Consider the following 17,543-nt stretch of genomic DNA (forward strand, 5'->3'; position numbering starts at 1 on the left):
GTCCCGGAGCCTTGAGTTTGACACCCCCCCGACTTAAAACCTGAACATATAAATATTAATAGCTGATCAGGAAGAGGAGGAACAGCTGGGTCCAGTGCCTGATGCGCAAAAGGCAGAGGAGAGGAGAGCAGTGGAAATCTATGGGCCGGTCCTTGGGACGGAAGAGCCACCGCTGCTAGCGAAGCCCCCACCCAAGCTCCGGTGATAAAAGGCAGGGGGTCAGAGGTGAATAGGTGTGGCAGACAACTATTCGTCTACCTACCGGACGGACTTGTTAGCCTGTCCCCCTTTTGGCTGGCGTTCCTAATAAAAGAATATTTGAGTTATAGTTTGGGGCCCAGATGAATTGGAGGGGGAGGCGAAGGTCCTGGGGTGTAGCTGTTATGGCTTGTCGGCCGTCTGCCCCTCCAGGAGCCAAATCGGGAGGAGGAGGCCTAAGAATCGGGCAGCATCTAGGCAACCTGAGAGCTCCAAGGGGGAAGAGAGAATGGAGCGGGGAGAGAGAGAGAGGGAGGGGGAGAGAGAGAGAGGGAGGGAGAGCCTGGGCCGTTCATCAGCTCTCCAATAAAGAGTCAACAGCCCCAGGTCTGGAGGTGGCTGATGAGGAAGAAGAGGAACAACTAGGTTCAGTGCCTGATACACAGAAAGCAGAGGAGAGGAGAGCAGTGGAAATCTATGGGCTGGACCTTGGGACGGAAGAGCCACCGCTGCTAGCGAAGCCCCTACTCAAGCTCTGGGGATAAAAGGCAGGGGGAGGAAATGAATAGATGTGACAGACAATGATTCATCTTCCCTACAGGACGGATTGGTTAGCCTGAGGTGAGAGAAACCTTTTATCGGGGCTGCCGGCGCTCCTAATAAAGGAATCTTTTCAGTTAACGTTGGAGGTTTTGTCGTATTTGGGGAACTGGGTCAGTACAGTCTCTCCCCAAGCATCCTCTTCCTCCCTCCCTCCCTCCCTCCCTCACTCACTCACCCTCTCTGCTTTCTCTAGGCCGCTCCTGCCTGGATTACCAAGCTCAAGAAACAAAGTCAAGCCTTTCCAAGACGCTGGCGCAAGTCCTGCGCGACCCCGTGGCCCTCCCGTACTTCACCCAGTACATGGAGCTCCACCGCATGGAGCACTTGGTCCGATTCTGGCTGGAAGCCGAGGCTTTCCGCTCCACCGCCTGGTCCCACATCAGAGCACACAGCTTAAACACGGTGAAGCACAGCTCCCTGGCCGAGCCGGTGTCCCCCGGCCTGCAGCAACAGCAGCCACAAGACCCCCGAATTCCTCCCCTTTGGCGAGTCGCTCAACGGAGGACTGGACGACCGGTACCCCGCCGAACCCTCTTTGGCCCATTGGGACCGGTCCACTTGGACTCTTCGGAATCACTTGCTGCTTAGCCAAGGCAGTGACCAATCCCGCTTGGGGTTGACCCCGTCGGAAGACGAGGACTGTCCTGTTCCGGGTGACCTTCCAGATGCTTCCATGGTCTCCGCGTCCAATAGAAATAGTCCTTCCTCCTTTGCACTAAAGGACTTGTCAGGAAAACTCATGAAAGGTAAGGCCAGTCCACGGTCTCTCCAAGTACGGGTGGTCCTCGACTTACGACAACTCACTTAGGGATCGTACAAAGCCGTGGTGAAATAAGTTATCAGATGGCCCGGTCTGTTCCTCACTTGCTTACTCTCTTGTAATCCCTTCCTCTCCAATTTCCACCCTCCCTGATGGGAAGAAAAACCAATAGGTCAGAAACAGGACAATGCATACAGGTAGTCCTCGACTTACAACAGTTCACTTAGTGACCATACAAAGCCATGATGGTGCTGAAATATGTTATCAGATGGCCCGGTCTGTTCCCCACTTGCTTACTCTCTTGTAATCCCTTCCTCTCTACATTTCCACACTCCCTGATGGGAACAAAACGTTACAACAGCAATGAAAAAAGGGACTTAGGACCGTTTTCTCACTTATGACCATTGCCGCATCCTCACTGTCACGTGATTTCCCTTCGGATCCTTGACAGTTGACGCGCATTTATGACATTTGCACTGTACGGGTTCATTTGATTCCCCTTTGATGACTTTTTGGCGAGCAGAGTCAATGGGAAAAGCCAGATTCACTTAACAACAGCTCCGTTACTAATTGAACAACCACAGGGATTCGCGTAACAACCGCGGCAAAGCAAAGTCGTAAGATGGGGCAAAATTCACTTCACTGATTTCTCACTTAGCAACTTACATTCTGGTCTCCATTGTGGTCGTAAGTGGAGGACAACCTGTAGCTTCCAGGGTCATCTTCATTTAAGGACCTACAGGCAGTCCACGGCTTGTGGAAACAAAACTGAAGCCAAAATCCCTGGTTTGTTTGCAGCCAAAGCTTCGAAATCCAGGATTGCAAACTGGAAAAGGAAGAAATGTGGGCTCCCAAGAGAAATTTGGGCTGTGCATGTAATCCTAAATCTCAGTTTCGTCAATCCCTTCCTCTGGTTCACCCTGTTCATCATTCACAATTCGTTGTTAATTTGTTAAATGTCACAGGGCGTCTCTTCCGGAATGATGGATACCTTGCATTGCAAAGCTCAGCTGAAAAAGTTTATAAGTAAAGGAAGATTTATAGCAGGGGTGTCCAACCTTTCACCTTCCCTGGGCCACATTAGAAGATGAAAATTTGGTTTGGGCCGCACATAAAATAAAATAACAGTAACCATACCCGATCATCCCAAAAAACCATAGAAAACATAGTTAACATATTAAATTTATTTGGAAATAAAGTTAGATGTTTTTATTATTTATTATTTATTAAAAATTATTTTTTATAACGTTTTTTTATCACAGTTTTTATCACAGTTTATTTTCCGGCCAAATTTTGCAGCGGGGGAGGGGGAGAAAGCTCGCCTGCCTCACGCCTACCTCTCCTCCTGCAAATAGCCCGGCTGGATGAGGCAGGACTGGAAGGCAGAAGCAGCAGCAGCGGCGGGGCAGAAGCCTTCCCGCCGCTGCTTCTGCCCCCGCCGCCGCCACCGCTTTTCCCCCGCCACCGCCGCTGCTTCTGCCCCGCCCGCCGCTGCCCCCGCCGCTTCTGCCCCGCCACTGCTGCTGCTTCTGCCCCCGCCGCCGCTGCCACCGCCACCGCTGTCACCGCCACCGCTTCTGCCCCCCCACCGCTTCTGCCCCTGCCGCCGCCGCTGCTTCTGCCACCGCCACCGCTTCTGCCCCCACCGCCGCCGCTTCTGCTGCCGCTGCTTTCCTCCCCATAGCAGCGCTGCTGCTTCTGCCGCTGCTTCTTCCACTACCGCCGCTTGCCCTTCTGCCCCTGGCAGCGGCGGCAGCGGGGCAGAAGCAGCAGCTGTGGCGGGGCAGAAGCGGCAGGGGCAGAAGCGGTGGAGTGGCGGGCGGAGAAGAAGCGGTAGCGGCGGGGTGGCGGCGGAGAAGAAGCGGCGCGCAGCAGCAGCGGTGGGGGCAGAAGCAGCAGCAGTGGCAGGGCAGTGGCGGCGGGGGTAGAAGCAGCAGGGGTGGCGGCGGGGCAGAAGCGGCGGCGGCGGGGGCAGCAGCAACAGCAGGAGGTGGCGCTCTGAAGGCGCCCGCCTTTTCTCTTGCTGCTTGGCCTGGCGCTTGCCTCGCCCCGCCTCGCGCCTGCCTCTCCTCCTCCTTCTTGCTGGCTGTGGCACGATGGTTGGGGTGGGCACTGGGACGCATTACGAGGCGACCTGGGCTGCATGCGGCCCGTGGGCTGCGGGTTGGACAAGCCTGATTTATAGCATGGATAGTTCCTGTTTTGAAAACATAGAAAGGAGGTCCTCGATTTACGATCACCACTGAGCCCAAAATTTGTGTTGCTAAGAGAGACAGTTAAGTGAGTTTGGCCTCCGTTGATGACCTTTCTTGCCACCGTTGTTAATCACTGCAGTTGTTCATTCAGTAAAACAGTTTTGTGAAGTGAATTCTGACTTTGCTTGTCCGAAGTTTGCCAAAGGAGATCGCACTATCCCGGGACACTGCCGCCGTCCTAAATATGAGTCATTTGCCAAATGTCTCAATTTTCCTGCCATTGTAACTTTCAACAGTCACTAAATGAACTGTTGTAAGTTGGGGGCCACCTGTATATATTGTCCCGTGTCTGACCTGTTGGTGTTTCTTCCCATCAGGGAGTGTGGAAATTGGAGAAGAAGGGATTACAAGATAACAGATAATCAAGAGTTGGAAGGGACCTTATAGGTCATCTAGTCCAGCCCCACACCCAAGTGGGAGACCCTACACCATTTCTGACAAATGGCAGTTCAATCTCTTCTTGAAGGTCTCAAGTGATGAAGTTCCCACAACTTCTGAGGGCAACTTCTGTTCCATCGGTTGATTGCTCTCCCTGTCAGAAAGTTTCTTATTTCCAGGTTGAATCTATCTCCTTGTTCAGTTTCCATCCATTGTTCCTTGTCTGGCCTACAGGTGCCTTGGAAAATAGCTTGACCCCCTTCCTCCTCTCTGGAGCAGCCCCTCAAATATTAGAAGATCATTATCCTGTCTCCCCTGGTCCTTCTCTTCCCTAGACTAGCCAAGCCCAGTTCCTGCAACCGTTCATTGTATATTTTAACCTCCAGTCCCCTAATCATTCTGGTTGCTCTTCTCTGCACTTTTTCTAGAGTCTCAACATCTTTTTTATAATGTGGTGGCCAAAACTGGATGCAGGACTCTCGGTGTGGTCTTACTAAGGCTTTACAGAGTGGTATTAGTACCTCCCTTGATCTCGATTGTATCCCTCTGTTAATGCAACTTAGGATTGCATTCACTTTTTTGGCTGCTGCTGCACATGGCTGGCTCATATTCAGCTGGTTGTCCACTAAGACTCCAAGATCCCCCTCCCAGTTCCTGCTATTGAGCCTGGTTCCACCCAGTCTATATGTTTCCTTTGGGTTTTTCTTGCCTAAGTGTAGGACTTTCCTTTTCTCTCCATTGAATTTCATTTTGTTAGATATGGCAAGAGAGAGAGTAAGCAAGTGGGGAACAGATGGGGCCATGTGATAACTTATTTTACTACCGTCCGTCGCGGCTTTGTGGATTCAGTTAGGGGGTACAATTTTGGGCGCAACTGCGGGCTCAATTTACCGCCACAAGTCTCCCTGTAAATCATTCAAGAGGGGAGGTAGATCTGTTTCTTGAAGGCTCTGGGTTTCAAAAGCAATTAGTGACTTATTTCTGGGGCAAAGGAGATTTCCTTTCCACCGACAAAGATCCCTCTTCAGTTTTCCTCTTAGGTGGGATTGTGTAACTCTTCCTCTCTTCTCGAAAACAAAAATTAACCTCCAATTACTCACTGCGGAAGTTTGTGCAAAAGGGGTGAATCTCTTTTTTTTTGTTTTTTTACACTCTCCAAACTCACTGCGACCTCAGACGAACTCTTTCTCTCTCTCTCTCTCTCTCTTTCCCCAGGTATTGAACAGGATGCAGTGACCATTTTTACCAAATATATCTCTCCCGATGCTGCTAAACCAATACCCGTTACGGAGCTGATGAGAAATGACATTGTGGGTAAGACTGTCGCGCGCCCAAACCGCCTCGGCGGGATTAACAAACTTTGGGGGAGAATGGGTCTGGAAGCCGTGGTGGGTTTCCAACTTGTTTGCTACCGGTTCTAGGCAGGGGTGGGGTGGGTATTCTGCCGGTTTGGACCGGTTCTGTAGAACTGGTTGTTAGGATTCTGTGCAGTTCGGAGAACCGGCAAATCTGCCCCTGGCTGGCCCCGTGCCTCTCAGTCAGTCGTTATCGTACATGTGCACCATCGCGCACATGCCCAACATCACTGACTGTGTTCTTCTCTGCCCAGTCACTCCTTAAGGTATTTCCTTTTTTCTCCCCTCCGGGCAATCAGCTCTTCCTATGATCAGCTGTGCTGGGATCCCCCTACCTGTCTTACTGCTTCGCCCAGGGGGCTTCCCTGAGGCCCAGAAAGGCACACACACACACACTGGCGCTCCCATTTTTGCCTTCCTGGGCCCCAAGGAAGCTTCCTGGGAGCAAAAATGCCCCACCCCCGGTTCCCTCGCGCTTCCCCGAGGCCCAGGAGGCCCAAAAAATGGGGGTGGGGGGTTGCTGCAAAAAAAAGCCACGCCCACCCAGTCACATGGCCACGCCCACCTAGTCACGCCCACAGGACCAGTTGTTAAAAAATTTGATTCCTACCCCTGGTTCTATGCACGGTTCTTTGCACGGGCGTTAAGGGCTCAAAGACCAACCTCTTTCAAATGTTGGTAAGCTGAGTTGCATTTTAGCTCAGCTGAGGCGCGGCAATTCCGCTCTGCCACGCAAATCAGCTGAACTAAATAGAATAGGATAGGATAGGATAGAATAGAATTGGAATAGAATAGAATTGGAATAGAATTAGAATAGAAAATAGAATAGAATAATAAATAGAATAGAATAGAACAGAACAGAACAGAATTAGAATAGAATAGAAAATGGAATAGAATACAAATTAGAACAGAAGAGAAAATAGAATCGAATAGAATAGAATAGAATTGGAATAGATTTAGAATAGAATAGAAAATAGAAAAGAATAATAAATAGAATAGAATAGAACAGAACAGAATTAGAATAGAATAGAAAATGGAATAGAATAGAATACAAATTAGAACAGAATAGAAAATAGAATGGAATAGAATAGAATTAGAATAGAATAGAAAATAGAATAGAATAGAATACAAATTAGAATAGAATAGAATACAAATTAGAATTGAATAGAATAGAATTAGAATAGAATAGAATAGAATAGAATAGAATAGAATAGAATAGAATAGAATAGAACAGAATAGAATAGAATTCTTATATTGGCCAAATGTGATTGGACACACAAGGAATTAGTCTTGGTCCATGAGCTCTCATGTACATAAAGGAAAAGATACTTCTGTCAAGAGTCAAGAATCATCAAGTCCAACAATTAATGATAGTCATAGGGTACAATAGAATAAAATGGATATAGGAATAGAATTTAAATTGAATGGGATGGAACGGGATAGAGAGTAGAATAAAGAATAGAATAGAATAAAAATAGAGTAGAGTAGAATACAATACAATACAATACAATTCTTTATTGGCCAAGTGGGATTGGACACCCAAGGAATTTGACTTGGTGCAAATGCTCCCAGTGTATGTAAAAAGAAAAGATACATCCATCAAGAGTCAAGAATCATCAGGTACAACACGTAATAATAGTCCTAGGTTACAATAAGCAATCAAATCATACTAGGAAACAGTCAGTATAAATTGTAAGGATACAAGCAACAAAGGGACTATAAGAGAGGTGAGGGCAGGGGGGCAGGTGGGCAGGGCCAATCAGAGGTGGAATTTGCCGGTTCTCCGAACTAGTCAAAATTTCCACCACCGGTGTGTCAGAACCGGTCCGAACCGACTAAAACCCGTCCCAACCGGTCCTTTGGCTGGAAGGAGACACCGCCTGGCCTCCCTGGTTTCAAACCCCTGCACTGTATCTCCCTTCTGTCTTTTCCTTTGCCGTCAACGCTGACGCTCACGGGAATTTCTTGCGGTTTCTACTTTCAGCCAAGATCTGCGGGGAGGACGGACAGGTGGACCCCAACTGCTTCGTCACGGCACAGTCCGTGGTGTTTAACGCCATGGAGCAAGAGTAAGTCGGCACTGTTACTTCAGCCAGGTTAAACCTTGTGCGCTCCCGTTCCTAGACTTGACTTGAGGGCTCCTTGGTGCTCTCTGAGCTGGGTGGCTGTCTTGCGGGTGTTTTCATGACTCAAGCTTTGTCGTTGTTAATTGCGAAGGCATGTCCAACCCATCGCGACCCCGTGGACAACGTTCCTCCAGGCCTTCCTGTCCTCTACCATCCTCCGGAGTTGTTTCAGCTCACGCCGACTGCTTCAGTGACTCTATAAAGCCCCTCCTTCTCTGCCATCTCCTTCTTCTCCTTTTGCCCTCCATCGTTCCCAGCGTTCAGAGTCCTTCCTTCTTTTGAGGTGGCCAAAGTCTTTGAGTTTCCTCTTCAGGATCTGGCCTTCTAAAGAGCAGCCAGGGTTGATCTCCTCTGGGACTGACCGGTTGGATCGCCTTGAAGTCCAAGGGAGTCTTCTCCTCCGGCACCAGAGTTCCAAGGCCTCCATTCTTTGGTGCTCAGCCTTCCTTCCTTCTTTTGAGGTGGCCAAAGTCTTTGAGTTTCCTCTTCAGGATCTGGCCTTCTAAAGAGCAGCCAGGGTTGATCTCCTCTGGGACTGACCGGTTGGATCGCCTTGCAGTCCAAGGGAGTCTCCTCCTCCAGCCCCAGAGTTCAAAGGCCTCCATTCTTTGGTGCAACGTTCACAGCCATACATTGCAACTGGGAAAACCATAGCCTTGACTCTACGCACTTTTGTTGGCAGGTTGATGTCTCTGCTTTTTAGTATGCTGTCTAGATTTGCCATAGATTTCCTCCCTAAGGAGCAAGCATCTTTTAATTTCTTGGCTGCAGTCCCCATCTGCGGTGATCTTGGAGCCCAGGAAACATGTCATAGGAACATCATTAAATCTGAAAAGGGGTGGGTTCGAGGAAAGGAGGAACAGGGGGAAGAGGAGAACTGTGAGGTCCTTGCTACTCTCTGAGCTTGCGTACATTTCATGACCCAACTAGGGAACATCATCAGTTCTAGAGGGGGGTGGGGTTGTGTAATGGAGGAGGAGGAGGATTGTGAAGGCCTTGGTGCTCTCTGAGGGTGGTTGTTTCCTTGCAGACATTTTATGACCCAGCTAGGTAACATTATCAGTGTTAGAAGGGAGTGGGGAATGACCTAATTTTCTTCTCTTGCAGGCACTTTAGCGAATTCCTGCGAAGCCATCACTTCTGCAAATACCAGATCGAGGTGCTGACCAGCGGGACGGTCTACCTGGCCGATATCCTCTTCTGTGAATCGGCCCTTTTTTACTTCTCAGAGGTGAGACCAAGGTGTTCGCTTTCCTTCTTGGGTTGGTCATCTCACGCTTGGCAAAACCGGGGAGATTTCATTTTATGGATTTTTCCATTCGCACGCCACCCGTCTCACGCCCGAAGTGACTCTGGGGCAGCTCGATTCTGCGCTGCGGTTTGTGACAATCCGGGTTTTGTGGCGTTTGTCTTCCTAACAGCCCTCCTAAGAAAGGTTGACTGTCATCCCTACTTTATGGGAAAGAATTAAACCTCGATTGTGTGTGTGTGTGTGTGTGTGTGTGTGTGTGTGTGCGTGCCTAAAAGTTCAGGGTTAGCTGTGAAAGCAAACTTCACAACTTTACGCACACTCCTAAAATGGTTTTTTTTCGTTCCTTCGCTCTCCAAGATATAGTAGACGAGGGGAGACTATCCTTGGCAACTTTAAGCCTTGTGGACTTCAACTCCCAGAATTCCATAAGTTTTGAAACTGATAAATTGGAAATTCACAAATTGGAAATTGACAGATTGGAAATTGACAGATTGGAAATTGACAAATTGGATATGGACAAATTCTGGGGGTTGAAGTCCATGGGTCTTGAAATTGACAAATCAGATATCATAGGAAGACCTATGAAGTCCATAGGTCTTGAAATTGACAGATTGGAAATTGACAGATTGGAAATTGACAGATTGGAAATTGACAGATTGGAAATTGACAGATTGGATATGGACAAATTCTGGGGGTTAAAGTCCATAGGTCATGAAATTGACAAATCGGATATCATAGGAAGACCTATGAAGTCCATAGGTCTAGAAATTGACAGATTGGAAATTGACAAATTGGAAATTGACAAATTAGATATGGACAAATTCTGGGGGTTGAAGTCCATAGATCTTGAAATTGACAAATCGGACAATTGGATATTGTAGACTTACGACAGTTCATTTACTGCCTGTTTGAACTTACAACGGCCCGGAAACCAAGTGACCTACACCCTTACGACCGTTGCGACATCCTTGCGGTCACATGATCCAAATTCAGATGTCTTGTCAACTGACTCATATTTATGACAGTTGCAGCATCCCGAGGTTACATGATCCCCTTTGATTTAACGGCAATGATTCACTTAGTAACCACGGCGAGACAGGTCACAAAATGGGGGCAAGAGTCACTTAACAAACACGTTCCTGCTCAGCAACAGATATTTCGGGGTCCCAGTTGTGGGTGGTAAGTCGAGGACTGCCTGCCTTAGACGTTTCTCTATGCACGAGGGCTTTGAACACCTGAACAACACTAGTTCTCAGCTCGCTGCCGAATCTTTCATACCCGGCTGCAGGCGTGAAAATGCCACCCTAAATTTAACGAAAGGCAGAATCGGATTCTTGCAGCTGTCAAGAAGTCTGGTGAATTGTCAAATTGTATTTATAGCACACACACACACACACACACACACACAATATCTTTCATTCCGGGGCTTTAAATTGTAAAACATTCATTCTCAAGGATGCCTGTTTTTGTTTTGTTTTGTTTTGTTTTTAAGATAAGGGTAATTCATGGTGAGGAGTTTTTCCTTCCCTTCTTTCCTTTCCTTTCCTTTTTTCCTCCTTTGCTTCCTTTCCTTATTGCCTTTTCCTTTCCCTCTCTCCCTCCCTTCTTTTTTTCCCCTCGTTTCCTTTCACCCTTTTCCCATCTTTTCTTCCTTTTCCCTTCTTCCTTCCCTTCCCCTTCTGCCTTTCTTTCCTCTTTCTTTCTCTTTCTCCTTTTCCCTTTCCTTTTTTCTTCCTTTTCTCCCCCTCTTTCCTTCCCTCCCTTCCCCTGCCTTGCCTTTCCTCTTACTCTTGCCTTCCTTTTTTCCTTTCCTTTCTTCCATTTCTCTCCTCCTGCCTTTCCTCCCTCCCTCCACTCCACTTCCTTACTTTCTTCCATCCTTCCCCCCCACTCTGCTTTTCATTTCCTATTTCTTCCTCTTTCCCTTCTTCCTCTACAGTGAATTTTAGCAGGAGGAATCCTTTTTTTTAACATAATGCTTTGTGAGGATCTTTTCCTTCTCTTTCCCTGCCACTCTCCTTTCTTTTTCTTCCTTTTCTCCTTTTCCTTTCACTCTTTATCTCCCTTCCTTCCCTCTTTCCTTTCCCTTCCCTTTCCTTCCACCCATCCTTTTCTTTTTCCTTCCCTTTCCTTTCCTCTTTCCTCTTTCCTTTGGTTGCCCTTCCTTCCTTCCTTCCTTCTGTCCTTCCTTCCTTCCTTCCTTCCTTCCCTTCTTCCTTCCCTCTTTCTTCCTCTTTCCTTTCCTTTCTTCCTCCACTCTTTCCTTTTTCTTTTTTCTTCCTTTGCCTTTACTTTCCTCTTTCCTTCTTTCCTTTCCTTTGGTTGCCTTTCCTTCCTTCCTTCCTTCCTTCCCCTTCTTCCTTCCCTCTGTCTTCCTTATTTCCTTTCCTTTCTTCCTCCACTCTTTCCTTTTTCTTTTTTCCTTCCCTTTGCCTTTACTTTCCTCTTTCCTTCTTTCCTCTTTCCTTTGGTTGCCTTTCCTTCCTTCCTTCCTTCCTTCCTTCCTTCCTTCCTTCCTTCCTTCCTTCCTTCCTTCCCTTCTTCCTTCCCTCTGTCTTCCCTATTTCCTTTCCTTCCTTCCTCCACTCTTTCCTTTTTCTTTTTCCTTCCCTCTTTCCTTTTTCCTTTTCCTTTCCCTTCCCCCGTCCCCCCCAGAATGAATTTTCTCACTTAACGGAGGAATCCTCACGCTCCCCTTTTCCTCTTCCTCTCTGCCAGTTCATGGAGAAGGAAGACGCCGTTAACGTCCTGCAGTTCTGGCTGGCCGCGGACAATTTCCAGTCCCAGCTGGCAGCCAAGGAAGGCCAGTACGACGGGCAGGAGGCCCAAAACGACGCCATGATTTTATACGACAAGTGAGCCTCGTTCTTACGCGCCTCTCTTTCTCCCCAACTTTCCCCGCAACCCTAGTTTTCAGCCCTGGTGAGGGGCAGCGGAGGGGCTCCTCAGCCGGTTCCGACCGATCCTTGGAGAACCGGTAGCAGAAAATTTTGGGTAGTTCAGAGAACCGGCAAAGACTCCCGTCTGACTGGCCCCCACCAACCCCATCTCTTCTCTGCCTCCCAAGTCTTTAAAGACTACGATCTTTTTAAGAGCTGCCAAGGGAAAAGGGGGTGGGGGGGAGGGGTTTGAAAGAGCAGTGCGGCAGCTTGGAAATGGAAACTGCATTCCGTGCATAGTTTTTCAAAGATGGCAACCAGGGGACTGAAGTTTCTGCCGTTGCAAAATTCTAACTGGGAGAGCCAGATTGATGACTCTGGGCTACGGAGGTGTCCCATTGGAGGATATGAATTACGATACGCCCAGGGGGTGGGGGGAAAACCAGGGTCAAGGGTGACAATGAATGATGTGCCTCAGAGTCGGCTACACCCAGGCAGTGCCGGACATGTTCACTCCTAATAAATCCTTTTGTAAGTTTTGGAAGTTTGGCTCGAGACTCAGGATTTAAAAAGGGGGTGATTGCCGGAATCCTGACAGCATCACGGGACGCTTCCAAAAAGAAACGAACCCAAGCTATCCTCACTTCATCTTACCATCCTCTCTCTGCCTCTCCCCCCCCCCCCCCCACCCCGCCCCCCCCAAATAGGTACTTCTCTCTTCAATCCACGCATCCTCTCGGCTTCGACGACTCTGTACGGTTGGAGATCGAGTCCAACATCTGCAGGGAAGGCGGCCCCCTCCCCAACTGCTTCACCACTCCACTGCGACAGGCCTGGACCACCATGGAGAAGGTGAGGATGGAGGGCCCCTCGAATGGGGAAGCGGTGGGGGGGAGAGGGGCTGAAATAGTCAAACGGGACTTTGAGGGATCTGGGTAAGGAGACAGAGCAGGGCTCGGCTACGGGGAGAACGACAGCGGCTGCTTGACAGGGACGGGGATGACTTGTTGTTTTTAATCGCAAGGGTTTCTCAAGCTCAGTGTCTTTTTAGATGGGTGGACTCCCAACCAGCAGGGTTTAAGAGGGATGGACTTCCACTCCCAGAATCCCCCAGCCAGGATGCTTTAAGAGGGGAGGACTTCCACTCCCAGAATCCCCCATTACTATGACTTAAAACATAATGGCTGAGGAATTCTGGGAGTTGAAGTCCATCTGTCTTAAAATTGTGGAGGTTGAGAAACTCCCCTTTACGTCAGGTGAGATATATCTGTCGCCACTGGCAGAGAAAGAATTTTTCTCTCACCTGTTCCCCAAGATTGTGTTTAAGCAGATGTTGCAAAGGTTGATTTCAGGACACCCACCCACCCTGCTTCTAGCACTGATGATGTTACTTAGCTGGGTCATGAAACATCTGCAAGAAAACCACCCAGCTCACAGAGCACCGAGGACCCCACAGTCCTCCTCCTCTTTCTCCTCCTCCGCTCCATTCCTCGCCCTCTTCTCCTCCCCTTATGCTCTGCAAACCTCAGTCCCTTCTAGCACTGATGAGGTTACGTAGCTGGGTCATGAAACGTCTCCAAAGGAACAACCCAGCACAGAAAGCACCGAGGACGCCACACCCAGCTCTGAGCTACTGACCTTCCTCTTCTAAGCATGTGGCTAGTCCTCATTTCCAACCCTCCCTGTTCTCTCCCAATGTTGCAGGTTTTCTTACCCAGCTTCCTGTCCAGCAACCTTTATTACAAATACTTGAACGACCTCATCCATTCGGTCCGGGGAGATGAGTTTGCCGGCGGGGGTCTCGCCCTCCACGTTCACGGTCTTGGCAACTTGTCCGACCACTATTCCCACACGGGTGCTGCGGACAGCAGGGCTGCTTCTCAGGTGCTCCATTGATTACTTCTTGGTCTCCTTTCCACCTCCAAATCCCCCACTAAACCCTTATGTCTTCCGACGGGGTCTTTTTTTTTTTCTTTTCCTGCCTCTTTAGTAGCTCCGATGACTAATTTGCAAGGCCCCTCGGGTCTTTAGTCAGCGAAGTCAATGAATTGTGAGAAAATACAGCCTGGAAACCCGAGGGTGACAGTGAAAATTAGAAACTAGAAGGATGCTTTTTTCAGGGTCAAACAGACTTCTCCGGCATGGCGCCTCAGGGAACGTTGTTTTTCTGTCGTTCGGGGAGGGGGTTGCGTAGGTGGCATTCATCCAGTTCCGGAGAACCGGTAGCGGAAACTTCGAGTAGTTCGGAGAACCGGCCAGTCCCACCTCTGACTGGGCCCCGCCAACCCCATCTCTTCTCTGCCTCCCGTCGAGTCCCAGCTGATAGGCTGGGCCTCGTTTGGTTGCCCTGCCCAGGAGAACGGAGCTGGAAAGCAGGCTAGTGAGGGAATGGGGAATATTGCAATATCTTTTCCTTGCCATGCCCACCAAGCCACGCCACAGAACCAGTAGTAAAAAGAAATTGAATCCTACCACTGGAGCAAAGATAGAGGGGTGTGTTGTGTATGTGTGAGAGAGAGAGAGAGAGAGAGAGAGGAGGGAGAGAGAGAGAGAGAGACCTTATTAATTGATTAACAGAGCTGGAAGGGACCTTGCAGTTCATCTAGTCCAACCCCCCTCTGCCCAAAGCAAGAGACCCTCCACCATTTCTGACCGAGGGCAGTCCAGCATCTTCTTGAAAGCCTCCGGTGATGGAAGCTCCCACAACTTCTGAAGGCAACTTCTGTTCCACGTCTGAATTCCTCCAAGAGGAGAGGCTCCTGCTTGGGCAAGTGGGTGGGTGGGCTAGATGACCTACAAGGTAAAGATCTGGCTGGGGGCGGGGGACTACCAAAACAGCAAAGCGCAGAACAGGAAGTGGCATCGAGCCATCGACAGGAAGACACCTCGGCACGGGGCGCTTCAGGAGGCGTGCGTCGCGCCCCGTCTGCAGCCTTCTGCAACAATGCCCGTCAACCCTTTAGCCGGGTTGATAGTTGGCCAAAATCTAAGTGTGCCTTGGAAGTGTCACTGGCCAGCAAAAACAAATTAAAAAAAATAAAAAGCAGGCCACCAACACCATAGGCTACTCGAGGCAGATGGCGAGTCTTGAGGCTCAATTTAGAGCAGAGAAGTGAAGCTGGCGGGGAAAAAAATATCATTTTTATACGCTACGTTTGGGCATTTAAAGCAGGAGCGTCCAACTTTGGCAACTTTAAGACTTGGGGACTTCCAACTCCCAGAATTCCCCCAGCCAGTATGAATTCCAGATAGATGGAGGGATGGAATGGAGAGAGAAATATTAGATAGATTAACGGGAGAGAGATTAGACAGAATAGTTGATAGCAACAACACTTAGACCTACATACCACTTCACCGTGTTTTTCAGCCCTTCTCTAAGCCGTCCTCGTTTTATTGGTCTCGGAAGGGCGGAAGGCTTAATCCGTCTTGAGCCTGGTGGGATTTGCAGGCAGCCGGTAGTCAGCAGAAGCGGCCTGCAGTACTGCACCCTAACCTCTGCACCACCTTGATGATAGAAAGGTTAGCTAGACAGGAAGAGAAAGAGAGCCATCAGACAGATATAGCTAGATGATGGATAGAGAGAGAGAGATAAATAGATATAGGCAGACACTCCTTCGATGAAAAGTTTAATCCAGATTACAGTTCTATGAAGTTCTTTTTTCTTTCTTCCCCTTCCTCTTCTCGTTCTCCTCCGGATCCTACCCAAACACAGCCCAGCCATAAAAAGGCCAACGTAAAAATCCTGAAAAACTTTGATGAAGCAATAATCGTCGATGCTGCCAGCCTGGACCCAGAGTCTCTGTATCAGCGGACTTACGCTGGGTAAGGGTGGTTTGTTTGTTTGTTTTCTTATGCCGAGCTGCAGCTGGGAACGCGGGCAGGTGTTTCTCCTGCAGCCGGAAGAAGATCAGCCGAGGGTTACAGAAACCTGGGATGGGCCTGTTGGCTTTTAAAATGTCTGTCTGGTTTTAACCCAACATCCGGATGGCCCCTTCCGATTAAAGAAACGTGGAGCAGAGCTTCAGAAAGAGAAGAGAAAGCTGCTAAGAAAAGGGTTAGAAGGAAAGGTGAGAAAGAAACTCAAGATTCAAGATCAGCCCGTCTTGATTTTCTTTAGGCTAAGAAGTGATGTCACGCCCCTGTCAGAGTCTGAATCCGAGGAGGAAGCCGAACAGCTGACAGGGAGCGGGAGTGTGGCTCCATTGGCTGTGGAGGAGGCTGGGGAAGGGCAAACTCCGGCTGGGCAGAGCAGGGGGAGAGGCAGAACAAGGGAGAGGGAGTTCAGAGGAAGACCCAGGCCCACCCACCCCTTCATCCTAGGGCACGCAGGGAGGAACGGAGAAGGGAGCAACGTGGGTTGCGTGGCTTACGGGGGAGGAAAGGGCCCTGATTCCCTTCATTAGCCACAGCTGGGAAGAGAGTTGATAAGAAAGGCTGGCTGCGTAGAGCCGCTGCTGGGAGCAAACGTGACTTTATCCTGTGTTGACTTAGCTTATCTGTGTTCCTGGCATCTTCCCAACCGTGTTGAGTTACTGCCGTGCCTTCAAGTCTGAAATTCTTGCTCCTGCCCTGCCAAACTAATTACTTCAGTTTGCCTTGATCGGACTTTTTTGTTGACCATGTTTTGGACTTGATTCTCTGCAGCCCAAGGCTCTTCCTGGGAGAGTTTTTCTCCAGCCCAGAAGGTAACCAGGACATTGAGGGCAAAGTTGGAGCTAATAAAGGGACTCCTATTGATTACCTAACTGGGTTGCCTTTGGGCCACGCCCCTTTGGGTCATCACAAGTGACAAATTTGTGTGTGGGAGGGAGGCTTTCAAGATTGAATTATCCTACCCTGTCACACTATGAGTCGTCCTCAAGTTAGGGCCATTCGTTTAGCCTCCCCGTTCAAAGTCACGACAGACCTGAAAAAGGTGGCTTACGTCCGGTCCTCGTATTTACGGCTGTTCGGTTTCCACTTTCTTCAAGGGACTGGGCTCCGTAGTCTTGTTCGAGTCCCTCCTTCAGAGTTCTGTTCTATTTTCCCCACAATCGGCTTTCAGTTGCTTTTCACTTCTCGTGGGAAGGTCGGTGAACCAAGGCCGCCTTCCCTGAAATGAAATGAGAGAGAACAAAATAACAGGCTTCCCAGGGAAACGTTCGGGTGCGATTTGAACCTGGGCGGCTTCTTTGCCACGGACTTCCCATCGCTGCTGCAACCCCCCCACCCCCACCCCACCCCATAGGTGGTAACCCCCTGCTGTTTCTCCTACCGCAGGAAGATGACGTTCGGCCGCGTTAGCGACCTGGGCCAGTTCATTCGGGAATCGGAGCCCGAGCCGGACATCAAGAAGTCCAAAGGTGAGCTACCTCTTCCTCCTCGAGAGAAGATTCCCCTGAGCGAAGGTTTCTCAGCCCTTAGCAGCAGGGGTGGGATTCGAATGGATTCACAGCCGGTTCTGTGGGCGTGGCTAGGTGGGAGTGGCCATGCGACTTGGTGGGCGTGGCTTTTTTTCTTCTTCTTCTTTGCAACATTCCACACACACACACAACCCGTTTTTGAGCCTCCTGGGGGGACGTTTTTGCTCCCAGGGGGGTTCCCTGGGGCCCAGGAAGGCAAAAAAGGGAGCACAGGGAGGGGAGCACTTTCTCCCCACCCCACCAGCCCCCTTTACCTTCTGGGCCTCAGGGAAGCCTCCTGGGCGAAGCAGTAAGACAGCGAGGGGGATCCCGCCACAGCTGATCGTCGTAAACAG

General features: G+C 49.5%; 1 protein-coding gene across 1 annotated transcript in view; it reads left to right on the plus strand.

Moving 5' to 3' along the window:
• Positions 1 to 17,543, plus strand: part of AKAP10 (A-kinase anchoring protein 10) — a 54,507-nt gene that overhangs the window by 29,013 nt on the left and 7,951 nt on the right. Inside the window, 10 exon segments of the mRNA XM_087924745.1 lie at positions 995 to 1,257; positions 1,259 to 1,547; positions 5,410 to 5,508; positions 7,534 to 7,618; positions 8,783 to 8,906; positions 11,646 to 11,782; positions 12,514 to 12,658; positions 13,511 to 13,690; positions 15,519 to 15,628; positions 17,066 to 17,148. Coding sequence (XP_087780871.1) covers positions 995 to 1,257; positions 1,259 to 1,547; positions 5,410 to 5,508; positions 7,534 to 7,618; positions 8,783 to 8,906; positions 11,646 to 11,782; positions 12,514 to 12,658; positions 13,511 to 13,690; positions 15,519 to 15,628; positions 17,066 to 17,148 — 1,515 coding nt within the window.

The sequence above is a fragment of the Pseudonaja textilis genome, chromosome 1, assembly GCF_049901715.1.
Source record: "Pseudonaja textilis isolate UNSWEBS1 chromosome 1, rPseTex1.2, whole genome shotgun sequence".
NCBI classification, from domain to species: Eukaryota; Metazoa; Chordata; class Lepidosauria; order Squamata; family Elapidae; genus Pseudonaja; species Pseudonaja textilis.